This window comes from Paracoccidioides brasiliensis (genome assembly GCF_000150735.1).
Source record: "Paracoccidioides brasiliensis Pb18 unplaced genomic scaffold supercont2.3, whole genome shotgun sequence".
Lineage (NCBI taxonomy): Eukaryota > Fungi > Ascomycota > Eurotiomycetes > Onygenales > Ajellomycetaceae > Paracoccidioides > Paracoccidioides brasiliensis.
The window spans coordinates 654005-680141 of record NW_011371360.1 but is presented as its reverse complement, the minus strand read 5'-3'; the positions used below and the strand labels follow the sequence as shown (position 1 = coordinate 680141).

General features: G+C 45.8%; 5 protein-coding genes across 5 annotated transcripts; 1 reads left to right on the top strand and 4 right to left on the bottom strand.

Moving 5' to 3' along the window:
- Positions 1 to 702: 702 nt before the first annotated feature.
- PADG_02607 (uncharacterized protein) lies at positions 703 to 3318 on the top strand (the record flags this gene model as incomplete). The annotated part of the gene is made up of 7 exons (XM_010759751.1): positions 703 to 766; positions 878 to 991; positions 1158 to 1580; positions 1654 to 2343; positions 2369 to 2518; positions 2593 to 2675; positions 2743 to 3318. The coding sequence occupies 7 exons, from the start codon at positions 703 to 705 to the stop codon at positions 3316 to 3318; spliced, it is 2100 nt and encodes a 699-aa protein (XP_010758053.1).
- A 2215-nt stretch (positions 3319 to 5533) lies between these two features.
- On the bottom strand, positions 5534 to 8875 carry PADG_02606 (uncharacterized protein; the record flags this gene model as incomplete). Its single annotated transcript, XM_010760228.1, has 2 exons — positions 5534 to 6721; positions 6773 to 8875. 2 exons carry the CDS (start codon positions 8873 to 8875, stop codon positions 5534 to 5536), a joined length of 3291 nt encoding a protein of 1096 aa, XP_010758530.1.
- Positions 8876 to 11258: 2383 nt separating this feature from the next.
- PADG_11453 (uncharacterized protein) lies at positions 11259 to 11798 on the bottom strand (the record flags this gene model as incomplete). The annotated part of the gene is made up of 2 exons (XM_010760622.1): positions 11259 to 11441; positions 11631 to 11798. The coding sequence occupies 2 exons, from the start codon at positions 11796 to 11798 to the stop codon at positions 11259 to 11261; spliced, it is 351 nt and encodes a 116-aa protein (XP_010758924.1).
- Positions 11799 to 17200: 5402 nt separating this feature from the next.
- Positions 17201 to 18806, bottom strand: PADG_02604 (uncharacterized protein; the record flags this gene model as incomplete). Its single annotated transcript, XM_010759750.1, has 4 exons — positions 17201 to 17407; positions 17516 to 17549; positions 17708 to 18061; positions 18193 to 18806. The coding sequence occupies 4 exons, from the start codon at positions 18804 to 18806 to the stop codon at positions 17201 to 17203; spliced, it is 1209 nt and encodes a 402-aa protein (XP_010758052.1).
- Positions 18807 to 21932: 3126 nt separating this feature from the next.
- Positions 21933 to 25752, bottom strand: PADG_02603 (chitin synthase CHS3; the record flags this gene model as incomplete). The annotated part of the gene is made up of 3 exons (XM_010760227.1): positions 21933 to 22036; positions 22123 to 22931; positions 23003 to 25752. The coding sequence occupies 3 exons, from the start codon at positions 25750 to 25752 to the stop codon at positions 21933 to 21935; spliced, it is 3663 nt and encodes a 1220-aa protein (XP_010758529.1).
- Between the last annotated feature and the right edge of the window lie 385 nt (positions 25753 to 26137).

Sequence of the window (26137 nt, the reverse complement as noted above, 5' to 3'; positions counted from 1 at the left end):
TGATTTGAAACAATCGGAGCGTGGGAATCGTCTGGAGGTTGTCTCTGGATGCTCATTCGAGGCATCCTACATCTCTCTGCCTGATAGAGACATACGTGTAGCTGTATGGCCTGGAACCCTCAGCAATAAATAAGCCCCTAGGCACCCACCTGCAGAGATCTCTGCGGGCTGTGGCCTGCAACAAGCTCAGCGAATAATTCCGAGAGATGGAAGACAACATCTCAACCAACTACGGAGCGTAGTCATGCCTGCAACCACGAATATGGAGAGAGAATCTTGCCGTGTCGGCACCTCTTCTGCCTGGCTGGAACCTGCTGAGTGTGCTGCAGTGCAGGCGGCTGCGAGATGATATATATCTGCCAGCCCAAGTCGCGGGACCAAGGGCTTGGTTTCATTTTGCACCAGGTGAGATCAGGGGCTGTCCATGGTTGTCACTAGCCAATCACCAGGGCGCTGCCGCCTGGTGAACGAGCTGAGACGGTCTCAAGCCACGGACTGTTACTAGTTGAAGCTCTGGTCTTTGACGCCACATAAAAAAGGAAAAAGAAAAAGAAAAAGAAGAAACAAACACACCTTGAGATGGCGGTTTAAAAAGGCTCTGTGTCTCCCTATCGTTTTATTAAAACTACATCCATCCTTCCGCGCCGTCGTTGCCCTTCTTCTGCCGTCGTTTTCTCCTCTTTCTCACAGTTTGGTCAAAACATGACTGGCGTCTTCAAAAATCACATTATCGCCTTGAGCGGCACGTTTCCAGGTTATAAGCAAGGTGTGTTTCAACACATGATACTCAAATAAAGATTAAAATCTCAACAGGAACAAAGAGGATGGAATGCTCTCAGCCAGCGTTCGGGGCTTGAAAGATGCTGACCGTTTACAGCGGTTCTGATAGACAGAATTGAATCCGGCGGCGGAGCTTACACTGCAAAGGTGGTTGATACATGTACGCATCTTGTGACTACGCAGAAGGAAGTAGATGACAATAAACCCAAATGTGAGTTTCTTTCTTTATTTTACCTCGCCGTTTGCAATTGACCTTTATCCGTATTACTTTGTCTTGTGGAGCGGTGTTAAACATGATCTTAATAAATCCAGTGCTTGCTGAGAAGTTCTCATCTATCCACCTCCTAGTATGTTGCATAGAACTAATTATTCCTCAGGTAAACAAGCTGCCTTGATCAAAGACTTAAAAATTGTCTCCTTGGACTGGCTTCTGGATTCAGCCGCGGACGGGAACCCAGCCACAGAATCTCCTTATCTTCTAACATCAACAACCGCTTCGCCCACAGCAGCAGGTAATGGCAGGCCATTGAGGTCATCCAGAGCCAAACTGCAGCTAGATGGTTCCAATGTCAAACCAAGTGTTGACGCTGATGACGATGATAAGCCAGCCAACGATGTAAAGCCATCAAATGGGAAGAAAAATCCAGCAAATTCGAAGACCAAACGGACATTAGCCGCAGACGACGAGGACGCTTCCTCCAAATCCCAAGATGAGCCCCCAGCGAAGAAGCAAAAGTATGCTCAGAAGGCTTCCTCTCCGACGTTACAAGTGCCAGTCGATGAAAACTACCCACATCGCTGTAAGTATCATTCCAATCTTAAGGTGGACTCTCGCATGGGTCATGCGACAAAGTTGGCTGAAAACACACAAAGCAACCCATGAGGTTTTTATCGACGATAAAGGTCTTATATATGATGCAGCATTGAACCAGACCCATTCCGCATATAATAACAACAAGTTCTATCTGATCCAGTTACTGGTGAACAAAACCTCGGGCAAATATACCACATGGACACGATGGGGTCGAGTGGGCGAAAATGGACAAAATGCCGCATTCTCTGGGCTCACCCTTGATCAAGCGAAAGCCACGTTTGATAAAAAATTCAGAAACAAGACCGGACTTTCGTGGAGTAATCGACTCGACCCACCGAGGCTTGGAAGGTATACTTTCATCGAGAGGAACTATGAGGAGGACGCCTCTGACGGCGAGGACGCTGATCAGAAGAAAACGGGCAAAAAGGTGAAAAAGGAAGATGAGGAAGAAATGAAGCTAATCGAATGTACATTGCCGGAGCCCGTCCAGAAATTTGTCGGTCTCATCTTTAATCAGCAACATATGCTCTCGACAATGGCTAGCATGTCGTATGACGCAAAGAAGTTACCCCTGGGCAAGTTAAGCAAGCGCACTCTCATGATGGGTTTTGCGGTTCTCAAGGAGCTTTCAGAATTGGTCGCGGACCCGACAATTGCCATGCAAAAATATGGTCGGCCTTTTGTCCCAGCGGCAGAGCAACTAAGCAACCAATACTTTACCCTCATTCCCCATGTGTTTGGGCGCCATCGTCCACCTGTTATTGGGCTCCCAAGATATCATCAAGCGTGAGGTCGATCTCCTCGAGACTTTAACCGACATGGAGATTGCGAACGAGATTATGAAAGATGCAAAAGCCTCCGAAAATGGCGTACATTATCTCGACATGCAATATCAAGGCCTTGGTCTGCAGGAGATGTCACCACGTACGAACTTCATAGCCGCTTCTTCCGCTTCTCCTTCAATCCCTCTTAATGCTAACACATTACTATCCATCCAGTGGATCCGGCTACCGCCGAATATAGGGAATTGGAAGACTACCTCGTGAAGTCTCACGGGCACACGCACCATCTTCGTTACAGGGTAAGCCCCGCCAGAGTCCAGTGATTGGGGGAAAGCTAGAATAAGCCCTAAGCTAACTAACCCCCAGCTCGAACACATCTTCCGGGTTGAGCGTCATGGCGAAAAGGAGCGCTTCGAAGCCTCCCCCTTTGCACACCTGCAAAACACCAACCGTCGCCTCCTCTGGCACGGTTCCCGCAGCACCAACTACGGTGGTATCCTTAGCCAAGGTCTCAGAATCGCACCCCCCGAGGCCCCAGTAACGGGCTATATGTTTGGCAAAGGTATCTATTTTGCTGACATCTCCAGCAAATCCGCCAACTACTGCTGGCCCAACAGCAGTGGCAAGATTGGCATTCTGATGCTCTGTGACGTCGAGTTGGGGGATCCGATGCTGGAACTTGTAAACAGCGACTACAATGCTGGGGAGAATGCGAAGAAGCAGGGAAGTCTGTCTACGCTTGGTAAGGGGCAAACTGTCCCGCAGGGTTGGAAGGATGCGGGCTGTGTGCATGAAAGTCTTAAAGGGGCTCTTATGCCGGATGTCAAGGATCCCCCGAAGAAGCAGGACAATACAGATGTGCAGTTGCAATATAATGAGTATATTGTATATGATGTGGCGCAGATTCGAGTTAAGTATTTGTTGTACGTGCATATGTCTTGAGACATATGTCGGCAGCGGGAAGAGCGCCACGCTATTGAGTTGGAGAGAAAGGGGTAAAAGAAAGTCATTTCAAGCGACAGGCGGAGTGGTTAATAACAAAGCCAACAACTAAGATAAAACGCTGTGATGATATCCATAGATATAAACTAGGGGTGGTCGTCGGGCATCGGATCCACAGAAATGTTTTCTATTATGTTCCTTTTCGTTGGATCGGGAAGAGCGACAGTTTTTCATATCTTTCTTAGGTTCTTCTGTGTGAGGTTGTTCCCAGCAATGGATCCAGGTCTCTTTTTATATATGCTTTCGTCGTTCAGTTTCTTGCGACCAAGACTCGGCATGAAGAGTCGGTTTGCAATTACCTTTCCAATCACTGGTTGGGTCAACCGCCCATCCTCAGCATCAATAGTTTTTACACACGGGGCCGGGACTCCTCTAGTGAGCCTCTGCCAGGCCGTCTGTGTATTTCGCAAGCAGCAAACAAAGTGTCGATTTGGTTCAGGTCCTCTAGCACCCGGACCAGCTGTTGATCTGGACGCTTGGTTGCGACCCGGCCCTCTTCAGCTTTCCCATGACCATATATATTATTGCATAGTTAGCTAATGTAAGAATAGTCTCCGGTCGATCAGTTCAGTTTACTAACAAGGACATCACTAAGCTTTATCCTACCGCTGTTGGTATTCAACGGGCACAAGTCCAAGAATTGGATGCCGGGAAACTTGCTCCACATCGGCGCAACAACCGTTGCAGTCGGATAGTTTCCAGGCGTAGGCAAAACCAATAGATAAATCCCTAGTTGTATGTTTTCCCGCCGCTTCCAAGGGCATACAGAGCCGTCGTGCTCAGTTAAAGGGATGGGATGGAGCAGCAGTGTCCTCTACACTTCTGGTGGGCATATCCATCCATCCGACCGGAACTCCCCTCTTCTTACTCTTTTAATGTCGGAGGATATCCACTCTACATGCTCGACGTATGGTAAATCGGCGTGTTTTTCGAGTTCCGTCGTCTACCTTCAATCATCGAGAGCATGTGGGGTGCACAAATTCCAATAGTCAATCTACAACTCCCAACAACGAAATGCGTAGTGAAGAAATGAAGTACTCACACAAATTATGCTCCTATTATCATTACACGATTTGATACTCTATACATACACGCCGGGTGGATCAGCCACTCATCTTCCTCTGGTCGTCACCACCACCAGCACCAATCCGCTCTCCTTTCCTCCATCACCCAGTAAATATGTTCCCGCAACCTTGAAACCGTCAACCGTAACACCATAGCAGTGGAAACAGATAAGAGCCCAGTAACAAAGTAAATAGAAAGGCTAAAACATCACCATCATCCCGTACCTACACTATCTCTGAATAACCACCATATCATCACTTTATGGCATTCAGCTCTAAAATAAGAGGGCAGAACGCTTGTGTTCAGCAGAAAAACCGAGAACAAGATGAAAGGGGAAAGCATTTGCAAAACGCAAAAACCAACAAATCCGTACCCATTTTCCCAACAAGGAACATCCCAAATCGCCGTATAACCGTGTATTCCTTAAAACTTCTTCTAGGAGTCGGTTCTTCCGGGTATCCTAGCAACCGCTGGTCTGATAAGAAAGGAAAAAAAAAGTAGGGGGAGGGCGCGCTATGCCAGCCACAAACTCCACCTCAAAAAACGAAACAAACACTCCGCAAGCAACAAATGAACAGCTAAATTGATGCAAAAACATGATTCTCCTAAGCTGGGTTTATTCCAACATAACACCACGTGTAGGTGTATATGCATAGAAGGGCAAGAAAGCAAAACACAAAACAGAAACAAAAAGCAATACAAGACACTAAAGAAGGGCACAAAAAAAGAAGCAAAAGAGCCCAGGTATAGGGGGTGTGAAGCCTATGCCGAAAAGGACATGACGTCCAGGCCGTGTTACTCCAATAGGATCCTATGAGGATTGAGTTGAACAAAAGGGTAAGTGATCCAGGAGTTAGAAAGAAACAATGCCATGTCAAGAGAGACACCAGAGAAAAAGTGGAAACGCAGCAATGAGAAAACGCAATGAGCTGAGACGTAGCACCCGAGAACAGAAGAAATAGGGAGACAGAGAATCGAAAAAGAAAAAAAAAAAGGGGGGGGGGGGGGGGGGGGGGAAGTAAAAAAAAACAATGAAAAAGGCAATAAAGGAAAAAATAAAATAAAACCCCGCAAATCAAGACCTATCTAGCTAGCGAAGAAACTCCGCATGCTCCCTATTCCCCATCAACCGTCGAAACCGCATATTCCTCTCCCCACTCCCAAGCACACATCTCTCATCGTCATCCAGATCCGCTTCTGGAAGCCACTCGTTAGGCAGGTCGGGGTAATAAGTATCAAGACGCTCTTCAATATGTCGTCTCCTCGTGCGCGCCATACCGAACTCCTGACCCCACTGACACCGATCGAACTCCATCAGTCCACCAAACGCTTGATCCATATTAGCAACCCAGATGCGGCCGCCATCGGGAGTGTAATCAGCTCCTCCAATTTCTCCAAAGAAATCATGCACTTGACGGGTCTGGTACGTCTGCGCGTTGACTATTGAGATGCGATCGGCAGGCTCGCACATGAGAAGCGTACGCGGACCTCCCCCAACAGGGGAATATCGCAAAGATCGGTAACCTGCGACGTCGGACTCGATGAATTGGAGTATTCGCCACATACGGGCGTCCCAGATGTTAACAATTCCGTCCTGATTGCTTGTTGCAACGTGAAGCATATCTGGTGACCACACACAAGCGAACCCAAAGTCTTGATGGCCAGCCAGTTGCTGTAGTGGCTTCCCAGTGTCACTGTCGACTATCCACGCCTCTTTAGCATCTCCAACTATCACACGGAGTCGACCATCCTGTGAGGTGTCGGTACAATTAATGGCACGCGCAAACTTCTGGCGCTGAACAAATTTGTTGGTCTCACAATCAAGGACTCGAATGTACAGATCGTTGGATGAGATGATTGCCTGAGGACTACGGCTTGTCCGGTTCTTGATGATGTCGATGTGGTTTGTTATCCCGTTTGGATCTTTAGTCACATAGCCATTTACCACAGTATTGTCCGTCACAAGGCCTCTCATAGCATATTCCCCGGAAAATCCGCCAACAAGCGTCACGCCGTGCTTAGCTTTCATTGTTGAAATTTTGACACGATCCACGAACACGGCCAGCTTCAAGTGATTGGAGAGGTCGATTAGGACGCTCTTCTGGTTGTGGAAAGGGGTTACGGAATAGACCTTCGATTCGTGAGCATATTGCACGGTATTCGACGATGTCACGGACATAAGATTGCGCAACTGGAAATGCGACATTGACGCCTTGTACTTGGTATACATTGTTTTCGCCTTAAAATATTCCTCTGCGTGTGGCAACCGCTTCGAATACTGCATAATGGCTCAGTGAACAATTCAAGAGAGAATTGAGAGACGACTCACCCCATGTGGATTAAACATCAGATTATGGTAACCTTTGTACCAAGAATCGCGCAGCATCCTAGCATCCGACCGCCGGACATTCATCTTCTTCCACCATGGGATTTTCTGGATATCGTAGGACTGGAATTGGTGGTCATCCGGGCGCGATATCTTCTGCGGCCGTGGCCAATACGAAACATCTGCTGCTGCGTCCGATATGGGGATATGAGGCCGCTCCTTCGCTGGAAGCTGCTCGGGTGGGATTTTGGATCGAACCAGCCACTGCTTAATGAACATGTCGACCGTAAGATTCCTTTCGAATGCTGGAAATTCAAGACCGTCAGCAATACTGTAAGTAAGACCTTTGCGTGGGGCAATTGGGATCGCAAGAAGTGCGCTTGCAACGTGGGCATTGAAATATTTCAAGACCAATGAAGGGGGGACATAGTAGATTGACTCTTCAGAAGTCTTGTGTATGTCATCATACTGAGCCTCAGTCAAAAGCTCTATGGGGCGGGATGCTGGGGGCCTAGCTGTAACATTTCCCGGACTGAGTGGGCTGACTGAAGAGATGTCTGATAGGGAGGCTGGAGTCCTGGGCCAGGGAAGTTCTCTACAGAAATAAAAATGCGGGGAATCTTGTGTATGTTCGTGAGACTTCATAAATTCATCTGTCACGTCAAGGCCAGTAAGGAAAGTGATGGAGGTTTCATTAACGAAAAGGGCACGATGGGCACCGCTAAGTATGAAAAAGCCTCTTGATGGGCTTGCAAAAATGGAAAATTTGAAAATATAGTATGAAATGGTTTGCAATATGAAGCTGTCAGCGTTGGGTAATGGATCTCGTGTGCAAAGGCCAGATGAATATTCAGGGGAGTTCATATTATTAAATGCACGATGGATGATGTGCTGGGCCTTTCCAAGGGTCCAAATATTGAATGGGAGAAACAACGTAGAAAGTGGGCTTATGAAATGAGACTCCATACTTTCCGTCTGCGTAGACATGCCTGTGTCGAAGTTGTCGTCATCGTCTGCAGCATTACTGAATGCAACGTTTTGGCCAATAATGTTGTCAAGGCTCGTAACAGAGAGGGGTTGAGGACGAGCGCCAATGGTGGGGTTTTGAACTTGGCTTTGTTGAGGCCAGCTGCCGTGGAAATTGCTATCAATAGTGAAGCTTGGTGGATTATATTCAGTGGGATCACACCAGGACAACTCATCATCAGTGATGTAAAACTTTTCAGTGTCGTTCGTATCCGAGAGAGATTCGTCGCAAACACTTCTCTCGCCATCGAAAGTTGGAGGTAGACCGTGCAATCTGTCATAAGAAAAGCCGGATAGCTCAGAATCTTCAATCAGATTATCTGGGAGAACCGGGATTTCGTCGTCATCAGCAGCATCATCATCATCATCATCATCGTCATAGTCTTCATCATCGTAGTCGTCCTGTTCGCCATCACCGAGCTCCATGTCTTCGTCATCATCCATGCTTCCTGGATTTTGGGGCAAAGTTTGTGGGTGATTTGGGCCAGAGCCACTTGTGGAATTAGGGAGAGAAGGGGATACGACAGTACCAGTTGCTGTCATGACGAAAGTCGCTGATCCATGATGTGAGATGAGATTGAGTTGATCTGCGGCGTTACCATCACTAGATGAGGGAAGAATAGCCCCGGCAGCCAGATTTTCGACGACAGGAGGGGGATGAGGTAGATCCAGCAGTGTTTGCCCAGAAGAAGAAATCTGATCTGGCAAAACGCTAGGATTCTGGGGTTCCGTAGTGCCTGGCACATATGCAATGGAAACCGTAGAATGAGACAGGGACTGTAAGTCATCCTGGTATTCATCTGGGCTATATTCTGGTGTATAGCCAGTCGAGTCTTGAGATACGAATGTCGAAACCGGGCCTTCCGAAATTCCAAAGCGGTCACTATTGGTAGAGGAAGATGCAGCTTGGCTTGGGGTTACGTCCGCCAATAAAAAGCTCCGATTCGGGTTTGGATGCAGTTCTTCTTGGTTCGTAATTGCTGGACGGCTTGACAGGCTGTCTGGCTTGCTAGAATCCGATGGTGATGAATTCATGATTTCAGGAGGCTGCACAGGGGCGGGATCGCTTTGGTCGACCATTGTAATGGTGTCATAGGATAGACGTGTGGCTAGAAAGGATTACTCCAGATTAAGCTAAAGTTGATATTGATCAACGCGTTGATAATGAACAAAACTCCCGTTGACAGCTTCAAGACGGACGTAAGCACCAATGGACACCACCTAGCACAGGTTTAGTAATAATCTCCATATAAGATATTTTCTCGTGAAACACGCATACCACTTCTTCTTCTTCTTCTTCTTCTTCTTCTTCTTCTTCTTCTTCTTCTTCTCCTTCCGCCAATACCCTCGAGTAAATACCTACCTACACCACTCAACTCACAGATTGTTCTCGCGTCCCAATTAACACGGGTTTGAAAAGCAAGTGTCTAAATGGAGGATAGATAAGCATCAATACAATGAACAACACAATTGTATGGTCATCCAAAACAACCATGTAGAAAATGCATGGCTGAGACAAGAAAGATATATCCCAACATCAGAGACATCGGACATCAGACATTTGGCACATGAAATGCAAAAAGCATCAGTGGGCCTCTTTGGCATTGTTTGAATGCAGGTCATAAAACAAAAAGGGGGAAGGGGAGGACAGAAGAGAATTAGTTAAATCGCGCGACCATAAGCAGTGCAGACTAAATACCTAGGTATTTCAGCACAAGAGCGATGAAAGATGATGGAAAAACTGAATTTTGATAGAAGAGTCGTATTAAACACCTTCTGTCTTCTTGAGAAAGATGGCTTGGAACTATTAGTTTCCGCAAGTCACTGAATAGGTCCAGTCAGACCAAAAAACAGCTTCCTTTCCAACATAAAGCAATGTCTGTTGTGATCATCTTGAAAGGAGCAACATGGCGAACGCGGTAGATGACCTGTACAAGTCGATTTTTGCTCAGGGAGCGCGTATCTTCGCGAGTTCAATGCAGAAAATCAAGGTTCCACAACAAGCTCAACGTCCATCAAGACCGAGAACAAAACCAAGGACCATCGAGGAAGGTTGTAGATACTTGAACTGCTGGAGTGGGAACACTTCTGAGAGGGGCGGGGAGAACACATGGCGTTTTGCCAACACGGAAAAAAGAAAAAAACATTGACCACACACCGTTGAGCGAACTTAGCTTAAAAGGTTTTGGATTTGGGGTTTTTAAACAAGAGGGGAAGCTGGAGAGCCGATGATTGGTTCGAATAAAGAGCTCTCTAGCAAACAGACAGAACCGCAGCAGCCGGTTGGATCAGAGGGGCCGTTGTCGCCGTAGAGGTGAAAGAGAGGGCGGTACCGCGGGGAAGGGGGAAGACGAATCAATTATAAAGAAGAGGAAGAGGAAGAGGCGGTGTTGGGGGTGAGAGAGACAAGTCAAGCAGGAGTCCCGCCGCGGGGTTAGGAACAGCTCTGGGGGTTGGGGTTTAGGGTCCGGAGCCCGGGGAAATGTGCTGCATTCAGCTTAGACCTGGGCCGTGTGGGGAGGCTGATTAACTACGACCTTACTCCACAAGAAGGGGGAGAACTGGCTGCGATCTACGGAGCAGATCGAGCAAGAATGGCGGATGTGTTGTCGATTGTGTTGATCAACAAACCTCGAGAAATTAGGGAGTTTTTAGTGTAGTGAGTGAGTGAGAGAGAAGAAGAAGAAGAAGAAGAAGAAGAAGAAGAAGAAGAAGAAGAAGAAGAAGAAAAGAAGAAGAAGAAGAAGAAGAAGAAGAAAAGAAGAAGAAGAAGAAGAAGAAGAAGAAGAAGGAAAGCAAATCATCGCTCTGTCAACTACTTCCCAAGCTCTGCCGGCGTGTTTTCAGCAGCTACTCCCAGCCAACCAGCCAACCAACCAACCACCCAACTACTACTTACATCTCAATAACTGATCGTCAACCCCGCTCCATACTTACCCCCAAGCCCTTACCAGCAACGTAGCCAAACGCACGCACAAGCTGGCTGCCTCTCAGGTCCTAGCAGGAGAATGAAGAGACACCCTTATCCCGGTCAATCCATGATGCGGTCTTCCTGCGCAGCGGTCAGACGTGTTCGGGGTTTGTAAAGTTACTGTTAACTAACTCTTTACTATATTTTACAGTAACTAGCTATGCATATGACGAGACCATTGCTCCGTTCCACAGCCGGTATCCTACATGTACGTCGGCCCACATCCTGTGCTGAGGTGTATGCTCCGTCTGGACCCTGTGGTAACGAAACTACGGAGCAATCAAGCTAACTAGTTAACTGCCTCTAGTTATGGTCCGGAAGATTTCGTTGCAGCCACTGAGGGCGGCCCGTGATCTAGAGTATAACTAAGTACCTACGCTGCTTTTATCTTCAAGGACACCATGCATCCTCATCGCTAGCTCTCATTCCTTGCCGACCGTGGCCATCGCGGGTGGTGTTCAACGAGCTATCAATGCTTGGTTTCATGGCCACTTACACATCCTCCCGTCCTGAAGCAGCTGAGTCTGAAGCCCGAATGATGCGCTGCGATACAGGAGGGACGCGGTGTTTCGTGTCATCCATAATCCACAGGAACCACAGCGTCATGTTCCGGTGATAGAGGTCACTTTGATATATATGAAAGGAAAGAGAAACAAGTCCCAGCCGCACGTCCTCCTTCTCCCCAGAGTTAGTTATGCACACCTAATGATGTAGAACGACTTACACTTTTTATGAGGGGGACGGCAATTTGGCCCCGTGCCCGATCTCCCTTTTCCTTGCACTGGCATTTGCGGATCATGCATTTGAGGCACAAGGGTCATTGATTCTCCGGAAGATGTCTTTTGGATCGCCGTTCGCTCGTACCAGAACAGCCTGCGAGAGAGATGGAAACATGAGATGCTTGATGTACCAGTATTCCGTCGTACCATTCCCACTGTCACACTGTACAGGGAGGATGCATTTCTGCAGACCGTGCATTGCCGTATGACATGTTCGATCAGCACCTTCCAACGGCCATTCACGGGCAGACATCTTCGAGCGCTACTACATCTCGCACAGAGTGAAACGGGATGTTGAGTCTGCATATCTTATATCGGCAGAAGCATGATCTGGTAAATGATATGAAAAATTCCAATACAGATCGCCCCCAAAGGCTCAAGGCACCACCTCGCGCACGGGCTCGTTCAGTCTCTCTGTAGCTGTGAGGATGAGGAACAGGAGTTGACGGCCGTTGGATGCAGGTCATCCGCGACTGGACTGCACTCTGTCGCCTGCAAGGGATTCCTAACGGGCAGAAGGCTTCACCTGACGCTCTCATAAACTTGAAAAGTGGAGCCCAATCTGATAGACATTGATATGTTCTCAATTATCTGTTCAGAGGATCAGTGTCTGTTTTGTCATGAGAATGAATAGCAGGCATATAAGTCCAGACTTTATTCGTTTTCACGCATAGAGAAGATGCAGAGACATGTGCATGATTATTGTCCCTGCTTTCTAGCCTCAGGTGCTTGCTCTTTATGTTATCATCGGATCTGTTCAGAGAAAATATAGAGCATTATAATATTTCAAAAATTATGCTGCTTCAATACACAAAATTTCATCCATACGCTATGCTCTTGCTGTATTCAAGCTGCTAGTTCACTTTAAAACTTTTCTCATTTCTTGCTGTAATCTATTAGTTTTAACTTTAGCTGGTATAACTTCTTGGTAAAGTTTATTTATAGTTATTTACTTTGATTTTGTATCGACACATTTGCAGCTATATCATTAAATGTAAGTTAATTATTGCTAAGTCAAACTGTCAAAAACACTAGTTAGTTACAAAAACAGGATGACCTATGTATTTTAACAGATTATTTGAATAAAGTTATTGAGAATTTCAGCTTTGTTTTATTTGTAAAAGTTATAATACTTTTTTCTAAAAACTTTCTCTGAAAATCAGATAACAAATAGTTATCTTTTTAATTAACATATTATCACACTATTCATCACGAGTACGTGATTAAGACTGAATAAATGAAAGTTCTGATCATGATTATGTATTCAACTGTCAGATTATAAGCAAGTGTTTGCTACTCTTCATAGTAATTGCTCATATCAACGCTGTACCACATCTGTGACTATAAATGCGACTGTATCAGTAGACATCTCAGAGCTGTGTAATATTGAAGAGAAGGTTTTCAAGGATTATAATGAGGCATTTCTCCAACAAAGACCATACTCTCTCACACAGGATGCATGTGAAGAACATATATATTTTTTTTATCAGACACTCATTTCACAAGGATGCTCAGCTATGAGACTGTTTACAACTTGCGTATTCAGGTGAGCGAGGAGGGTCTAAGATGGTGAACCGCAGGTGTAGTAGTTATTTGCTTTTCTCCCTTTTATTCTTCATACTTGATATTCTCATTTCTGCTACGTCGTACTTCTGTGTGGAGATTACTTTGCCAGATCTAAATAACCCTCAACGCGACTGTCATCTACAGTGATTTACAGGTAATAATTGTCTAGATATTCCATCCGATTAACTATATCTAGTCAACTAACTAGTTAACAAATTGTCTTGTCGGATATCGTCAACAGATACTCCTACTTTGGACCCTGAGTGTCCTCTCCAGGCAGTCTGTTGGTAGACAACCCAGGGAAAAGACAAAACGAGGTGCCAGGTGTGTTGCCTCTTAACCCCGGCACAGCTGGATAAATCGATCACCAAGCGTTGTTGCTGGGGATTGAGGACAATTGGAGAATAATCTTGTTGTAAGCTGCCGTAGTACCACATTTTCCTTATAGATCCAACGATTGTTCGCTGCTCGATACGGATTCTGACAGGTTAGACGGCCCGGCGAAAATATCAGCCATGTGCTGGGTTTGCTATTTCTAAGCTAAACTATGCAGCGCAGGCGTAATACGTTCCTAGCCTGCATTGATCAAATTTGTTAGATGAGCTGGAGAAACCGAGTTTTTGAGATATGCAAAAGGGCCATGATTCAACGCTCGGAAGCTAAAAACCCCGGAGACTAGAAAGAAAAATTGGGAACCCCCAAAGGGTTGGGCATCTGTCGTGGGGTGTTATACCTCGGTGTCCAACCAGAGGTTGTCCCGGCAAGCAAGTTTGCGGAATTTGGCAGAATTGGTTATAAAATCTCGCAGTATTTTCTGTTGTAGTAGTAGTATTCCGCAACTTTAAAAAAGTTCTGATCCCAGAGTTCTTCACCCGTTTCTTCGATAAGTTTTCAACTAAACCGACCGGTACAAGCTCGCCGCTTTCCGCAAAATTCCGAAGATCCATCCATACTCTTCATTTCTACTCTTAATTGCCTGCCAACCCCCCTAAGTTTCGGGGATTCCGCGAAGTTCAGCAAGATCCCGAAAACTTGCCAAAATTTCTCCTTTTCCTAAAGGATCCTCGACCTAACCAAAAGACTGCTGCTCTTAGTTTTGCTTGTGTCGACAAGGACGATGCCGACCGACATTCAACCGGACCCTAGCAGTGTCCGTTCCACACACAGGAAATTCCCTGGTTCCCTTGGACAGGCGGCTATATACTCATTGGAGGCCTGTCCTGTTACGAACCAGATCTCAACTCTATATGGGTAGGTACGTGATTAGGGCAGCCGCAGTTCCATGCAGACATTTCAAATCCGCGGTAAAATTTTAATTATTACATCAATCAGATGTTTTTTTGTTACCTAAATACGAAACACGTTTATACAACGACGTCGAATATCCGACGAAGCCGATACGTGTTTCCTTCACGTGACCGGTTTTCCACGGTTTTCCATCAAGTTGCATTCTGTCATTATCTCATTAGGAAGCAGAAATAGTGACATCGTTGCTGTATTGTGACCAGCCTTATTACATCTGTCATCCTTGAGCTTGTCCAAACTCAACTTGAGTCAGGCTTATTGCGCAGTTTAAGTAGCTGGGCTGTTGTGAACAGAACTCTATCCTAGTCGATGACAGTTCTACAATCAACCACTTTCAACTTCTCGAAATATATATGTATATATATATATATATATGTATGTATATATATATTATGGCTTGAATTCACAAGGAGCTGGCTCATTTTGCATTCGATTCAATCTATAGCTTTCAGCAACAGGTGCACTGCACCGGGATCGGAGACAGTGTGAACTCCAAGTCATCATGATATATATGTGAAGAGCAAGTGAGTGCTTCCCTGGCTGCTCAATGAGTTCAGAGGCAAAAACACGCAGAGGAAATTCATTGGTCATATCGTTAGAATCCAGCTATTTTAGGCATGCTGGTTTCATTAGAGGATTGAAATCAAGTTCCACCTTATCCAACGGAGAATCTTGCCTGGGCATCCATCTTGTTATAATAAAGTCATGTTAAATTTGATGTTTATATAACTTTCGTTTCTAAAATTCTCAGCTGTAAATCTAATTTCAGATGAAAGCATTCTTTTCATATTGATCAACTAGTTTTTATTTAAGATTTATTTCTCTTTTGAGATAATATAAGCTCGATCTGATATTAAATCAAAAGATTTAAGAATAATTAATTATCTTTAAAGTTATAGCTAATCTCTATTCTCTAAGCTTTTTATGAAAACTGAATTTTTTACTCACTCTAGCTAGCACTTTAATGTTTGAATAGACTTTCTATGCGAGATCAAATCATCACATCTTATATATATAATCCGCTCTGATCAAGTTTTCTTGACATTAGTTCTATTAATATAAGCCGTGTATTTGTCCTCTGGTGGCTGAATGGGACCGACGTCCTTGGCGTAGGGAACCTAGGGGCCGTGGGTTCATACCCCACAAGGGGGGAACCTCACATCCAATGAGATTTAACATTGAAAAACTGGGCAAGTCTCATCTAGCCCACATCAGGTGACACCCTAATTTGTGCCATCGGTTAAACTAAACTGTTCCTACCCCACATATAAAAATTGCCACCATTTCTGCGCTGGAAAACAAGATTTGCAATTTTCTAGAAATAGTCACCCTATGGGGTAGTTTCCTATGAGTGCGTAAGAGCGAATTGATCATTATATTTTATGATTATGAGAGCTTGCGTTCGTAATTGCAGCAAAGACATAGGCCAACGTGGAAGGATGAGCTAGTCCTAAATGGGGCTAGCGTATCCCAAATACGACTAGCGTAAAAGTGGAAAAATGCTTACGTATGGCTTACGTATGGGTCGCTTTTTTTTTTCCAACAACTAGGTTCCCCCTGTAATATTACCAACTCATGTATGAACTCAACTTCACCGTTATGGGCTTGTAAGAAAGAAATAAAATAAAATACAAGATGATAGATATTCTAGAAGACAACCAATTGATTCAATAATGGCCTATCAAGGGTCAACAGCTTTTGGTATTGCTTTTTCATTCAAAATTTGAGATCAAATAATGTGATACACTACGTAGCGGATGATTAATCCATTCATTCTGCCACCAACCACGGGTCCCTTGTTGTTGTTGTTGTTGTTGTTTGTTTGTTTGTTTGTTGTGGTGGTGGTGGTGTTGTTGTTGTTTGGGGAAGCGGAGAGCCCAAATCGGCTAGTCCGCATCGGTCCTAGCTTCCTAACAAGGGTAGGTCATTGCAACGAGCAACAACCGTAGGAAAAGATAATATCACATCAATATCTGATATTATTATTTGTTTTCCTTCCCACCACACATTCATTGGACCTGTCAAGTTTTTTCCGAGGCAGCAGAAGGATGTCTTGGCTCGCTTGAGGGTGCGGCGAGGAATCATAACGGAGTACGGTACGGTAGAGTTGGGATAAAAAAATTATCATCAGTTGAGCGGGATCCTATCTATCCATGGAACCATCCAACCCAAAAACCCCCGTCTGGATATATGATATATAGACGCCAATGTTGTGCAGTGTACGGAGCACCCGTAACTGTTAGTTAAGAATGGAGTACAGACTAGATTTGGATAAGGTCTATGGTTTGCGGGAAATATGCATATGGCAGGAAAAAAGGTCCGCATGGGGCAGTATGCTCTTGCTACGATCTAAAGCAGCATAGTTTTACAGTGAGAAGTGAGAATGGCTCTTTGAGCCTGACAAGCCGTTCGTTCTCCAGCCTCGACAATCCCAAAAACTGAGAAGCAAGATGGAGAGCGAGCTCATTCAAGAAGCTATCATTAACTTTTTTGGAAGCAAGAATGGCCAGACAACTAAATAGCTAACTGGTTGGCCTTGAAAATGCAGACTGTGAAAGAGAAGAAGAACTGTGGAATAATAATAATAATGTCAAAGACATTAGTAGTAGTTAGCAAGCTAGCGGACGCCGGAAACCGAAACCAACCGAAAAGAGGGGGGGTATTCAACCATCCAATTATTCCACCACGTTTATTATTATTAGCATCTATAAAAAGGAAGAGAGGAAGGGATATTTGACAGATGCCTCATCGCTCTCAATCCGTAATATCCTGAATCATCAACAATTACATCCACCAAGCCGCAAGAGACATGATACCAGTCATCAGGAAAGCGGTTAGCCCGGCTGATGTAGAGCCACCAAATGGATTCTCCAGCATAGAAGCACCGGCCTTTGACGATGACGCTGGTCCTGGTCCGGTTGGTGATAGTTTGGGGTTTGTGTTCGTGGTCGTGGTCGGTTTGGACTCCTCTTGTTTGAGGGGGGACATGACCTATGGTAATAGGCAGGGTGTTAGTCTATTACAGCCTTCTCAAATTCCAATATGGAGGACGAATTTTTGCTGTTTATATTCTTGGATTACAGAATAGCTGCACCCCACCTTGTCAACAACTTGGATAACGCCGTTATTCGTTCTAAAATATATTGATAGGGGATGAATTAGTCAGTGGCGTCATCTTGATAAACTAGGTATCAACTACCTCAATCACAAACACGACACAAACTACAGCTTCATCACCGGAAATATGCTCAGAAGGAGAGAGGAGAAGGTAGGCAACGGGGAAGGGCTCACATGACGTTCCTCCTAATCAGCTTTGCATCGTTGAAATAGATCCCTGTGTCATTCACCGTCACTCGAATCGTGTCATTGCTCACAGTCGTAAACATTTGGCCGTCCGATAGGAAATTGGTATAAACTGGTTCCGTGAGAGTATGGAAAGTAAGCGCCTTTGCCAGATCACCGGGTTCAGCAACTTTGTCTGGACTGTCCGCTTGCTCAAATGCAGTATCTGTTGGGCCGATGCAAGTAACGTTCCTTAAAGTGTCAAGGATGGGGCCGATTTTGGTGCGAACCAGTGCCCGAGTGAGAGCTGTGAGGTTCTGGCTTTCAATTGTCTTAGTGCAGACTCGTGGAAGCGTAAGTAGCCTTTTATCTCCATTGCGCACATTTTGCTGTCAGCATTCCGTAACAACATTACGTTAACCTGTTTATAGGTTCGCAGCAACAATAAATTCACAGGTTCGAATAAAAATTGCAGAAAATAAAGATCATCATACCCGTCAACCATGTGAAACAAACCTCCATCCCACATCCCATCAATAAGGGTCATCTTCACGGATTTATACAAACCCGACAGGACGTCAATTTCCTCTTGCTGTCGCTTTTGCAAACTCTGCGGCCCAACATTCAACACCACAACCTGACCAGAACTACTCTGCTTGCCTCCACCTTCCACCATTTGCAGTGCATCACCTGCGGAACGATTATTATACTCCTCCCCCGTGAGCTGGGTCGGCACCACCAAGCTTTGAGGGGGGGGATTCAGGAGCTTAGCCGATGGCAAATTCCTAGAAAGGATGTGGTATTCCAGGATACGCTCCAGCTCCGAGTTGGGGAGGTCGCTGATGTCCGAACCGCCATTTGCAGCACGAAAGGCGGCGAATGCAGCGTCATTGGGGACGAGAAATGTGACAACGGATCCAGGCGAGCCCTTGCTCAGCAGTGGAGCTAGCGCGGGCTTGTCTTGAAGAAGCGACTGAAATCTGGACAATGAGGGATATCCATTCAGAGCCTCAACCAAAGACTCTGCAAGTGCTGTAGTTGAAAACAAAAGGGGTATAAAAATCAGGCACTGCACAAGCAGGCCTCGAATAGGCCATGTTGCTACCATTGTTGATATCCTGCTCAGGGATTGACGTTGCAGCAGAGTTTCTCTGACAAAACGTAGCAGAGAGCTTGAAACAATCCCAACCTCGTAAGTTCTGGGAAGAGCATGTCCAAAATATATATGGAATAAGAGAAAATCAGCCACTTTTCCACGGCCACCTCAGCTCGCTAGGAACTCCAAGTTGATTCGGTGTGTCGCTGCGGCTCTTGCAATCCCAGATCGCGACCACATGCCACATCGACAGAAAGCTTATGCCACACAGAATCAACATTCGACAGCGTCCGACATGCTGGCTCAATCCTCTCTTCCTATTGGGAGATGGGAGATGAAAAGCAGGCTCTAAGACCCAGCCACGGAAAGGATTGGTTGAATGTGATACGGTGCTATCAGCCTTAAAAGCTTAAAGGACGCTGTTGAGAGTGATGGAACCAACGCTTTCCGCTGTTATTTCACAGCCGGGCTTGGTCGTTTTCTTCAGCATTCCTGAAAGCATCTGGCAATAATAAAATTGGCTTCAAAGGCGGCTGGTGTCGCATTACGGGACAGGAGCTAGAAAAGATCTCCCTGTGCCAGTTGTGCGAAGCTTGGATGACAATTCGTTGTGCCAACTTCTGTGCAATTTGTCGTGCGGGGGAGGAGTCTGGGCTTAAATATCACGAAGCCACGCTTTAATAGTAACGCCCGCAGCGATGATCGTAAATTCAGGGATTGATATATACACTCGCTGCAACGGCTAAATGCACCCCTCAAAAATACACTATTCTAAATCAAACATAGTGTATACACAGCCATACACCCACATTCCAATATTCCAATGCAGTCGATATGCCGTTCCGCACTCATCAGGGATTGGAACCTAGGGGGTTCTATGGGGTACCCCCGCCCCCAGCGGCGGGGGACTCTTCACAGGGCGCCTACGCGTTCTGAGATGAAAGGACAGAGATTGCTATGAGGGTGAATAAACACCTCACAGTCGCCCCTGACGCTGCCGAGCAGCATACAGTCTATATGACAGTTGGCAGCGGCAGCGCTAACCCCGTCTGCTTGAAGAAAACGAGCTACCACCCAGGGCGGAGAACTTGCACTGTCTGAAATTCCCACTATGAGACCACATCTCAGGCGATAAACATGATGTTTTCTGACATTTTGGGTGGGGGGGGAAACAGGGACGCAGGAGTTGATTCATTGGAGAATATTCTCAGAATATTCTTGTTCTGCAGAGCCCAAAGACCTGGCATGGATGAATCGAGGAGAGGATGATTTTGTAGATAATTTCAAGATTAACTCCTTTACTAATGAATGGGCAACATATTTGACTACATTGGAACGCTAGTTATTTTGGGTATTCGGCTGTGTACACCCCTATGTTTGATTTGGAATAGCGTATTTTTGAGGAGTGTATTTAGCCGTTGCAGCGAGTTGTATATATCAATCCCCGTAAGTTCGTTCACCCATAAGCAGTTCGGGGCGATGAAACGTTCTTACTGGGGCAGTGGGCATCCACAGGAGGCAAATTTTCATATATTCGGCAGACTATGGATGGGTCCAAGTGTCACCAAGCCCATTCGCAAGAACAAGGAGATATCCCCTCCGAGAGGCTCGTGGTGAAAGTGCGTCTGGAACAAATCTTCAACAAAACCCGCATAGTTAAGAGAGGTTTGATAGTTAAAATGTGTGTGTAATTGGGTGGCAAGTCCTTTTTCATCCCAATAGAACATGTGAATCGATGTTAGCTCGTTATATGCAGTGGAATTGACTTTGAGAGTATACTTTAGTTGTCAGTTCCCCACCCCTTCAGGATGATGTCAAATGGAATATCTCGATTGAAAATTTTTAACTTCTCCAGGAAGTAGGATTCGGCGAAAAGGGTCAAATTGGCAGCAATTTTTGATGCAGTTAAATTGGCTGAAGGCTGAATATCTTACTAATTGAACACTTCAGACATGATGTGGAAATTCTATTATTGATGGGTTTTGCGCCTATGACCTGAAAGTGCGAAGATTCAGTTTTGGCTTGAAGTGCCAAACATCGGGGTATTCCGGAGTTATTAGCCAAATTTATAGCCCCTGGTTGTTTTGTTGCCTTTCGCCGTTTCATTGATCTGTGCCTGTTAGGATTAGAGGTTGAAGGTTGAGGTGATGGCATTTTGCTCATTGTGGACCTTTGGTCAGTGGGGGCTTTCACCTGAAATCGACTTTGTTACACTTAAACCATATCTTACAAAAAAAGATTCAAATTCGTTCAATAATAAATACTTTAAAAAGATGTGAAAAGTCAATTCTTCCAAAATCTGTTGTTTTATTTAAAACTACCCCCTAACTGTGAGAGAGAAAAAATGGAACCAACCTAAGACTAAAAATAAAAGCAAGCAAAATAGAAAAAAAAAGCAGTCAAACAGAGTGATTATAATCTTTTTATATGTCTTTTTCCCCATCCAATAATAAACAACTGGAAAAGAAGTGGAAAAGGAGCAAAAGCAAAACGCCCAGGACAAAAGAAGAACAGGAAACTGATATAATTAGGCAGCATAATACATGCTCTGACTGCAAATAGGAGAGAGCCAAATAAAGAACAGGACTGGAACACTGGTGAATAGTTAATATTAGCCAATGCCAAAGTTGCGAACAATTACGACAAAATAAGATGGGAGGTATATCCAGAACGGTGGCAAAAAAGAAGAAAAAAATGTGTAAAAGTAATAGTGAGTTGAAAAACATGATTTCAAAAGTTTTTTAAGGCAAACAAAAATGATTCGTTACTTGGATATACGTATATACGTATGGACTCTAGTAAGCCGAAGAGAAATGTACAGATATTATGATGGCATATAGTAGGTGATAAACAGAACAAAAATTTAAGAGAAGGCGAAATTACACAATAGGAAACAAAGCAAGCAAATCGGGGGAAGGAAAATAACAAGTTAGAAGGAAGACTAAAACAAACGCCCCTAATATTGCAATATATCGTGGCTCATGCAACGGAAAAGGAAGAGAGAAAACGGGAGGACTTCTGAATGTCGCTTCGGAGATCGACGGGAGAGGACACTCATGATAGGATAGGTAGTGGTTGTTGATCTTGCTTGAGCAGCGAAGCGACGAAATCCACCTGGAGAATTACTGTGCTGAGGATCTAATACTCATAGGGATCGTAAGTGGAATGGTATGGCGGATAACTAGAAACATTGGTCTGGGACTGGGACGACCATGCGCTGCCCATAAGTTTAAGACGGCGTTCTAGTAGAGTGGGGAAAAAAGGGGAAGTCAGCATCAACAGCTCAGACAGATTTTTATCCAGTGAGAGTAATTCCGAAGAGGCATACCTTTCTCAAAATCACCCCATCTCTTCATAGTAATCTTACTACTGTCGAATTCTCCTTCATACTCAATTCCGGCTTTCTTAGTCTTCTCGCCTGCCGTCTTACGAGTATCACCCCAGCTGAAGTCATCGAACTTCCAGTAGGAATATGTAGGCAGAACAAAGTTCCATATGGGCAGGGAGAGGAGGTAGATAAACATCCACATGACATATGAGAGACGGTGAGCGGTGACAACGATCAGGACGGCAGGAAGACCAAGGATGAGCGCTAAAAGGATGAGCGGGATGATCTGGACAGGTTTCTTGATGATGGAGATGGTAACGACGTAAAACGTGAAGGAGATAGCGGCAGGAAGAACAAGCGTCCCAACAAGCTCCATGAACACTACGAACTGCATGCTGAAGCAGAAAGTTCCGCAAAGATCTCGGACTAATACAAGTTCCATCAAGTTGTGTACAGTACTGTTGATCCACCGACGGCGCTGAGAGAGGAGAACTGAGAACTTTTCTGGAACGGTAGTTTTACAGACGGCCTGAGGTACGAAAACTTGTTTGCGCTTCGGGAAGGTTTTCAACATCAATGTCGACAGGTATCGATCTTCGCCTAGTAGAAGGAGATTCTTTTTATGAAGCGTATCGACGACGTTCTCCGAGTAGTGCTCGACCACGTCAGGATTCGCAAGAATTGGCACCCAATAGTTTTGACCGCCTTTGGGGGCCTTGATTCGGTACATGCAGAAGCATCCAGGCAAGCAAGTAACACCACCAAAAACCGATTCGAATGACTTGGAAAGGTGATGGGAGATGAAGTACCTAAGTTGCTTGTTAGCTCCAAAACTGCCGAAAAAATAATGGGCTCGAGAGAGGGAGGATATGAAACATACTCGAAAACCTGTATCATCGAGACCCAACTCTCGGTTTTATTGGCAATCTTCGTCTCACCACATAGACCCATGATCTCGGGATCCTTAACCATAGCGGATATCATGTGCGTTAGGCTGTCTGGGAAAACCTTCGTATCCGCATCAACCATGAGAACAACCTCATAGAAATCTGGGGATATCCCCGTAATCTTCCACAATCCATTGAACATCTCGAATTCCAGTTCCGTCATCCGCTCATCGAACATGACCTTCTGCAGGAACGACATCAGAATGATCTGACTGTCACGCTTGCCTCTGTTTCCTGGCTTGCTCGTCTCTGCTTCATCTGGAGTTCCGCACTTCACAACCACCATCATCGGCACACGCTGTTGTTTCTCGAGGGGTACGATGGACTGTGGGCCGTAATCATAGAATCCAGTATAAATCTTTGCCATGTTGTGCCTCTTTGCTCCACTGGCAACGGCAACGTAGGAGAAAGCTTGGACCTCATCGGGTGAGACAGCGTGATCGCCCATCATGGTCAGACAAATATCAGGAGTAGTGAGAGTCTCGCCCTTTCCCTTAATCATACCGTCGCAAATAACAATAATAGTCTTATGACTGTTGGGATAATCGGTCATGGCAATAGAATCCAGCGTTGTGCGCAGACCTTCTTCACCCTCTGAATAGGCTGTTACTAGACAAAGTGCGTGTGCTAAGGGATATCCAAATGGTTGCCATTCAGGCGGCGGTTGAGGAACAACCGCTTCATGAATAAAGCCCGGAAGACCCGTTTGTTCAGCATCGCTAATAGCCGTGGAGAATCTCTGATCTTGAGCACCGATCATCAGATTGGTATGACTCCCCGCGAAACTGTGCTGGGCATAGGGATCGGCACTTAAAGTCCCCTGGCTTTGGTTTTGTCCCATCTTGTACATCGAATTCAGTGCATTGAACCTGCTGCTTGCGCTCTGACTGACCATGGTCGTGGGTGCCGCACGCTGCTTTTGCGACCCGCGATCCAGGACATAGGGGCTAGTGAACCGGGAGGTTGTAGGGAAAATGCCGCTACCGCGTTTGCCACCTCTATCGGGCCCCGCGAGATCCGCCAAGCGTGGACCCGGACGGTATATGTCGTCGGACCAATCTTCGATTTGCCTCTTCCGCTCCTTCGAGCTAGGATCTATATTCGTTTGTGCTGCAAAACGTCTAGCCATGAACCATTGAAACGCCAAAGCGAGAACAAATTTCGCCCCAACTACAGCTAAAATAAATACCAAGGAGAGGTATAAAACCACTTTGGAGGAGATGCAGCCCACAGTCTCGGTATCAATGGACCCAACCTTGATAATTTCGGTCAAACATCTCGCCAACCGTTTATCAGCGGGCGACTGGAATATATGTGTTGCGTCAATACCTCGAACGGTCGGATTTGTTCTGAGCGCGTCGAATTGAGGGGGAACAAAAACTTGGGATCTGTCAAACCATTCCAGAAGATTCAGATCGAGAACGTTTCCTGAATATACCATCAGGTTTCTGGACTTATTCTTCAAGTCTTCCCACGTGAAATACACATCTCCAGGCTTGTTTAACCTGGTGTAGAAGGTGCTTCTGGCACTTGCAGACGTATGGCAGGAATATCCCAAGTACGGCGGTTCGGTAAAATTGGGTCTGCTGGAACCATCCTGCTTAAAAGGCACGCACGGAAAGTACCATGCCAACTCTCCCTCACTGTTTGTTGGCACATTCGAGTTTGGTACCGCAGTGATGATGCCCTTACAAGCACCATTGACATTCTGGAACAAAAAGCTGGCATCCATACCACCGTATCCAACAGGCGGATAGGCGACGTTCGTCCTATCAGGTACCCCGAGGGCTTCGGGATGCTCTGTGCCCTCCATACTATACGCTTTTCCATGGAAGATAATATTTCCAACATCGACCTCGTTTATCTTGAGGCGAAGACTAGGCGTACCGCAGACGACTTGTGTAAAGCCAAAGGTGAGAAATCCAACAAAGGTACAAATCAGCAGGATTATACTGATGAGACCAACTTTCTCACGCCAAGCTCGTCTTTGTGCTTTTGCAGGCATTCCAAAGCATTTGAGGATGAAATCGGGACACCAAAAGGTCACCATGCCACAGTACACGTTCCAGAAACTTGGGGGCTTAATAGCGTCTAGCTCTTCCTGCCGCCTCTTTTCCGCCTCTCTGGCGGCCGTGGATTCCTTCCGCGACAGTTTTCTCTGTGAAAGCTTCTTGGGCCCGTCTCGCTGTGATGGGCCTTTGAATTTGCCCGAACGAACCCCGCGATCAGGATAGCTGGGGCTGATATTACTCTGCTCGGTTCTAGTTAGGCTCTTCAGATCCGTACTTCCCGAGCTCATCGTATCCGCCTCTCCGCATTCGTACACAGGCTCGTTCCCGGTCGTGGAAGGTAACGTCGCCATGTTTTGTGCATGTTGGCGGTAGTGGTAGTTTGGATGGTCTCGATTCATGCGGGTCCGTTCTGGGCGAATCAAACTCCTTTTCCGGTTCAAATTCTTTGAAGACATGATAAGGTCCACCTCACTTGTTGGAGTTACCCCAAAAGGTGTGGAGACCCCAAAGTCGCCATTATTCCTTCGTCCACCCGATACGGGGGTGGAGGGGTTGTCTAAATATCCGCCAGACTCGAGATCGGTACGACGACGTTGGGACGAGTCTCGAAATGCAGGTGGTTGGAGATCTTGTCCTTGGAATGACTGAATTGGGCGTGGAGGGGGCAACATGTTGAATTTTTAAATTCCGCTGAATCCAGAAAGATATTATTAGCCGCTATTGTTCTTAGGATACGATAGTCGACTTCGATTGTTCCCATAACCGCACAGTCCAATCGTCAACCAGCCTTTCCACATACCAGTCAAAGTTCACCACGGGTGATATCCCGGATCCAAAGGCCCAGATTCGCTAGCCCACGACACACACCAAACTGTACTACCCACCACTCTCCCACACAGACAAAAAAAAAAAAAAACAAAGATAGAGGCACTAGCAAATCTGCCGTTCAAACCAGCGTTCGAAAGAATGTGTCCAAAAAAGAATTTTCAACGACGTTTAAACAACAGACATCGACATGCGCTAACGCAGATCGTCGGTTTGGCAGTTCGAGAGAAC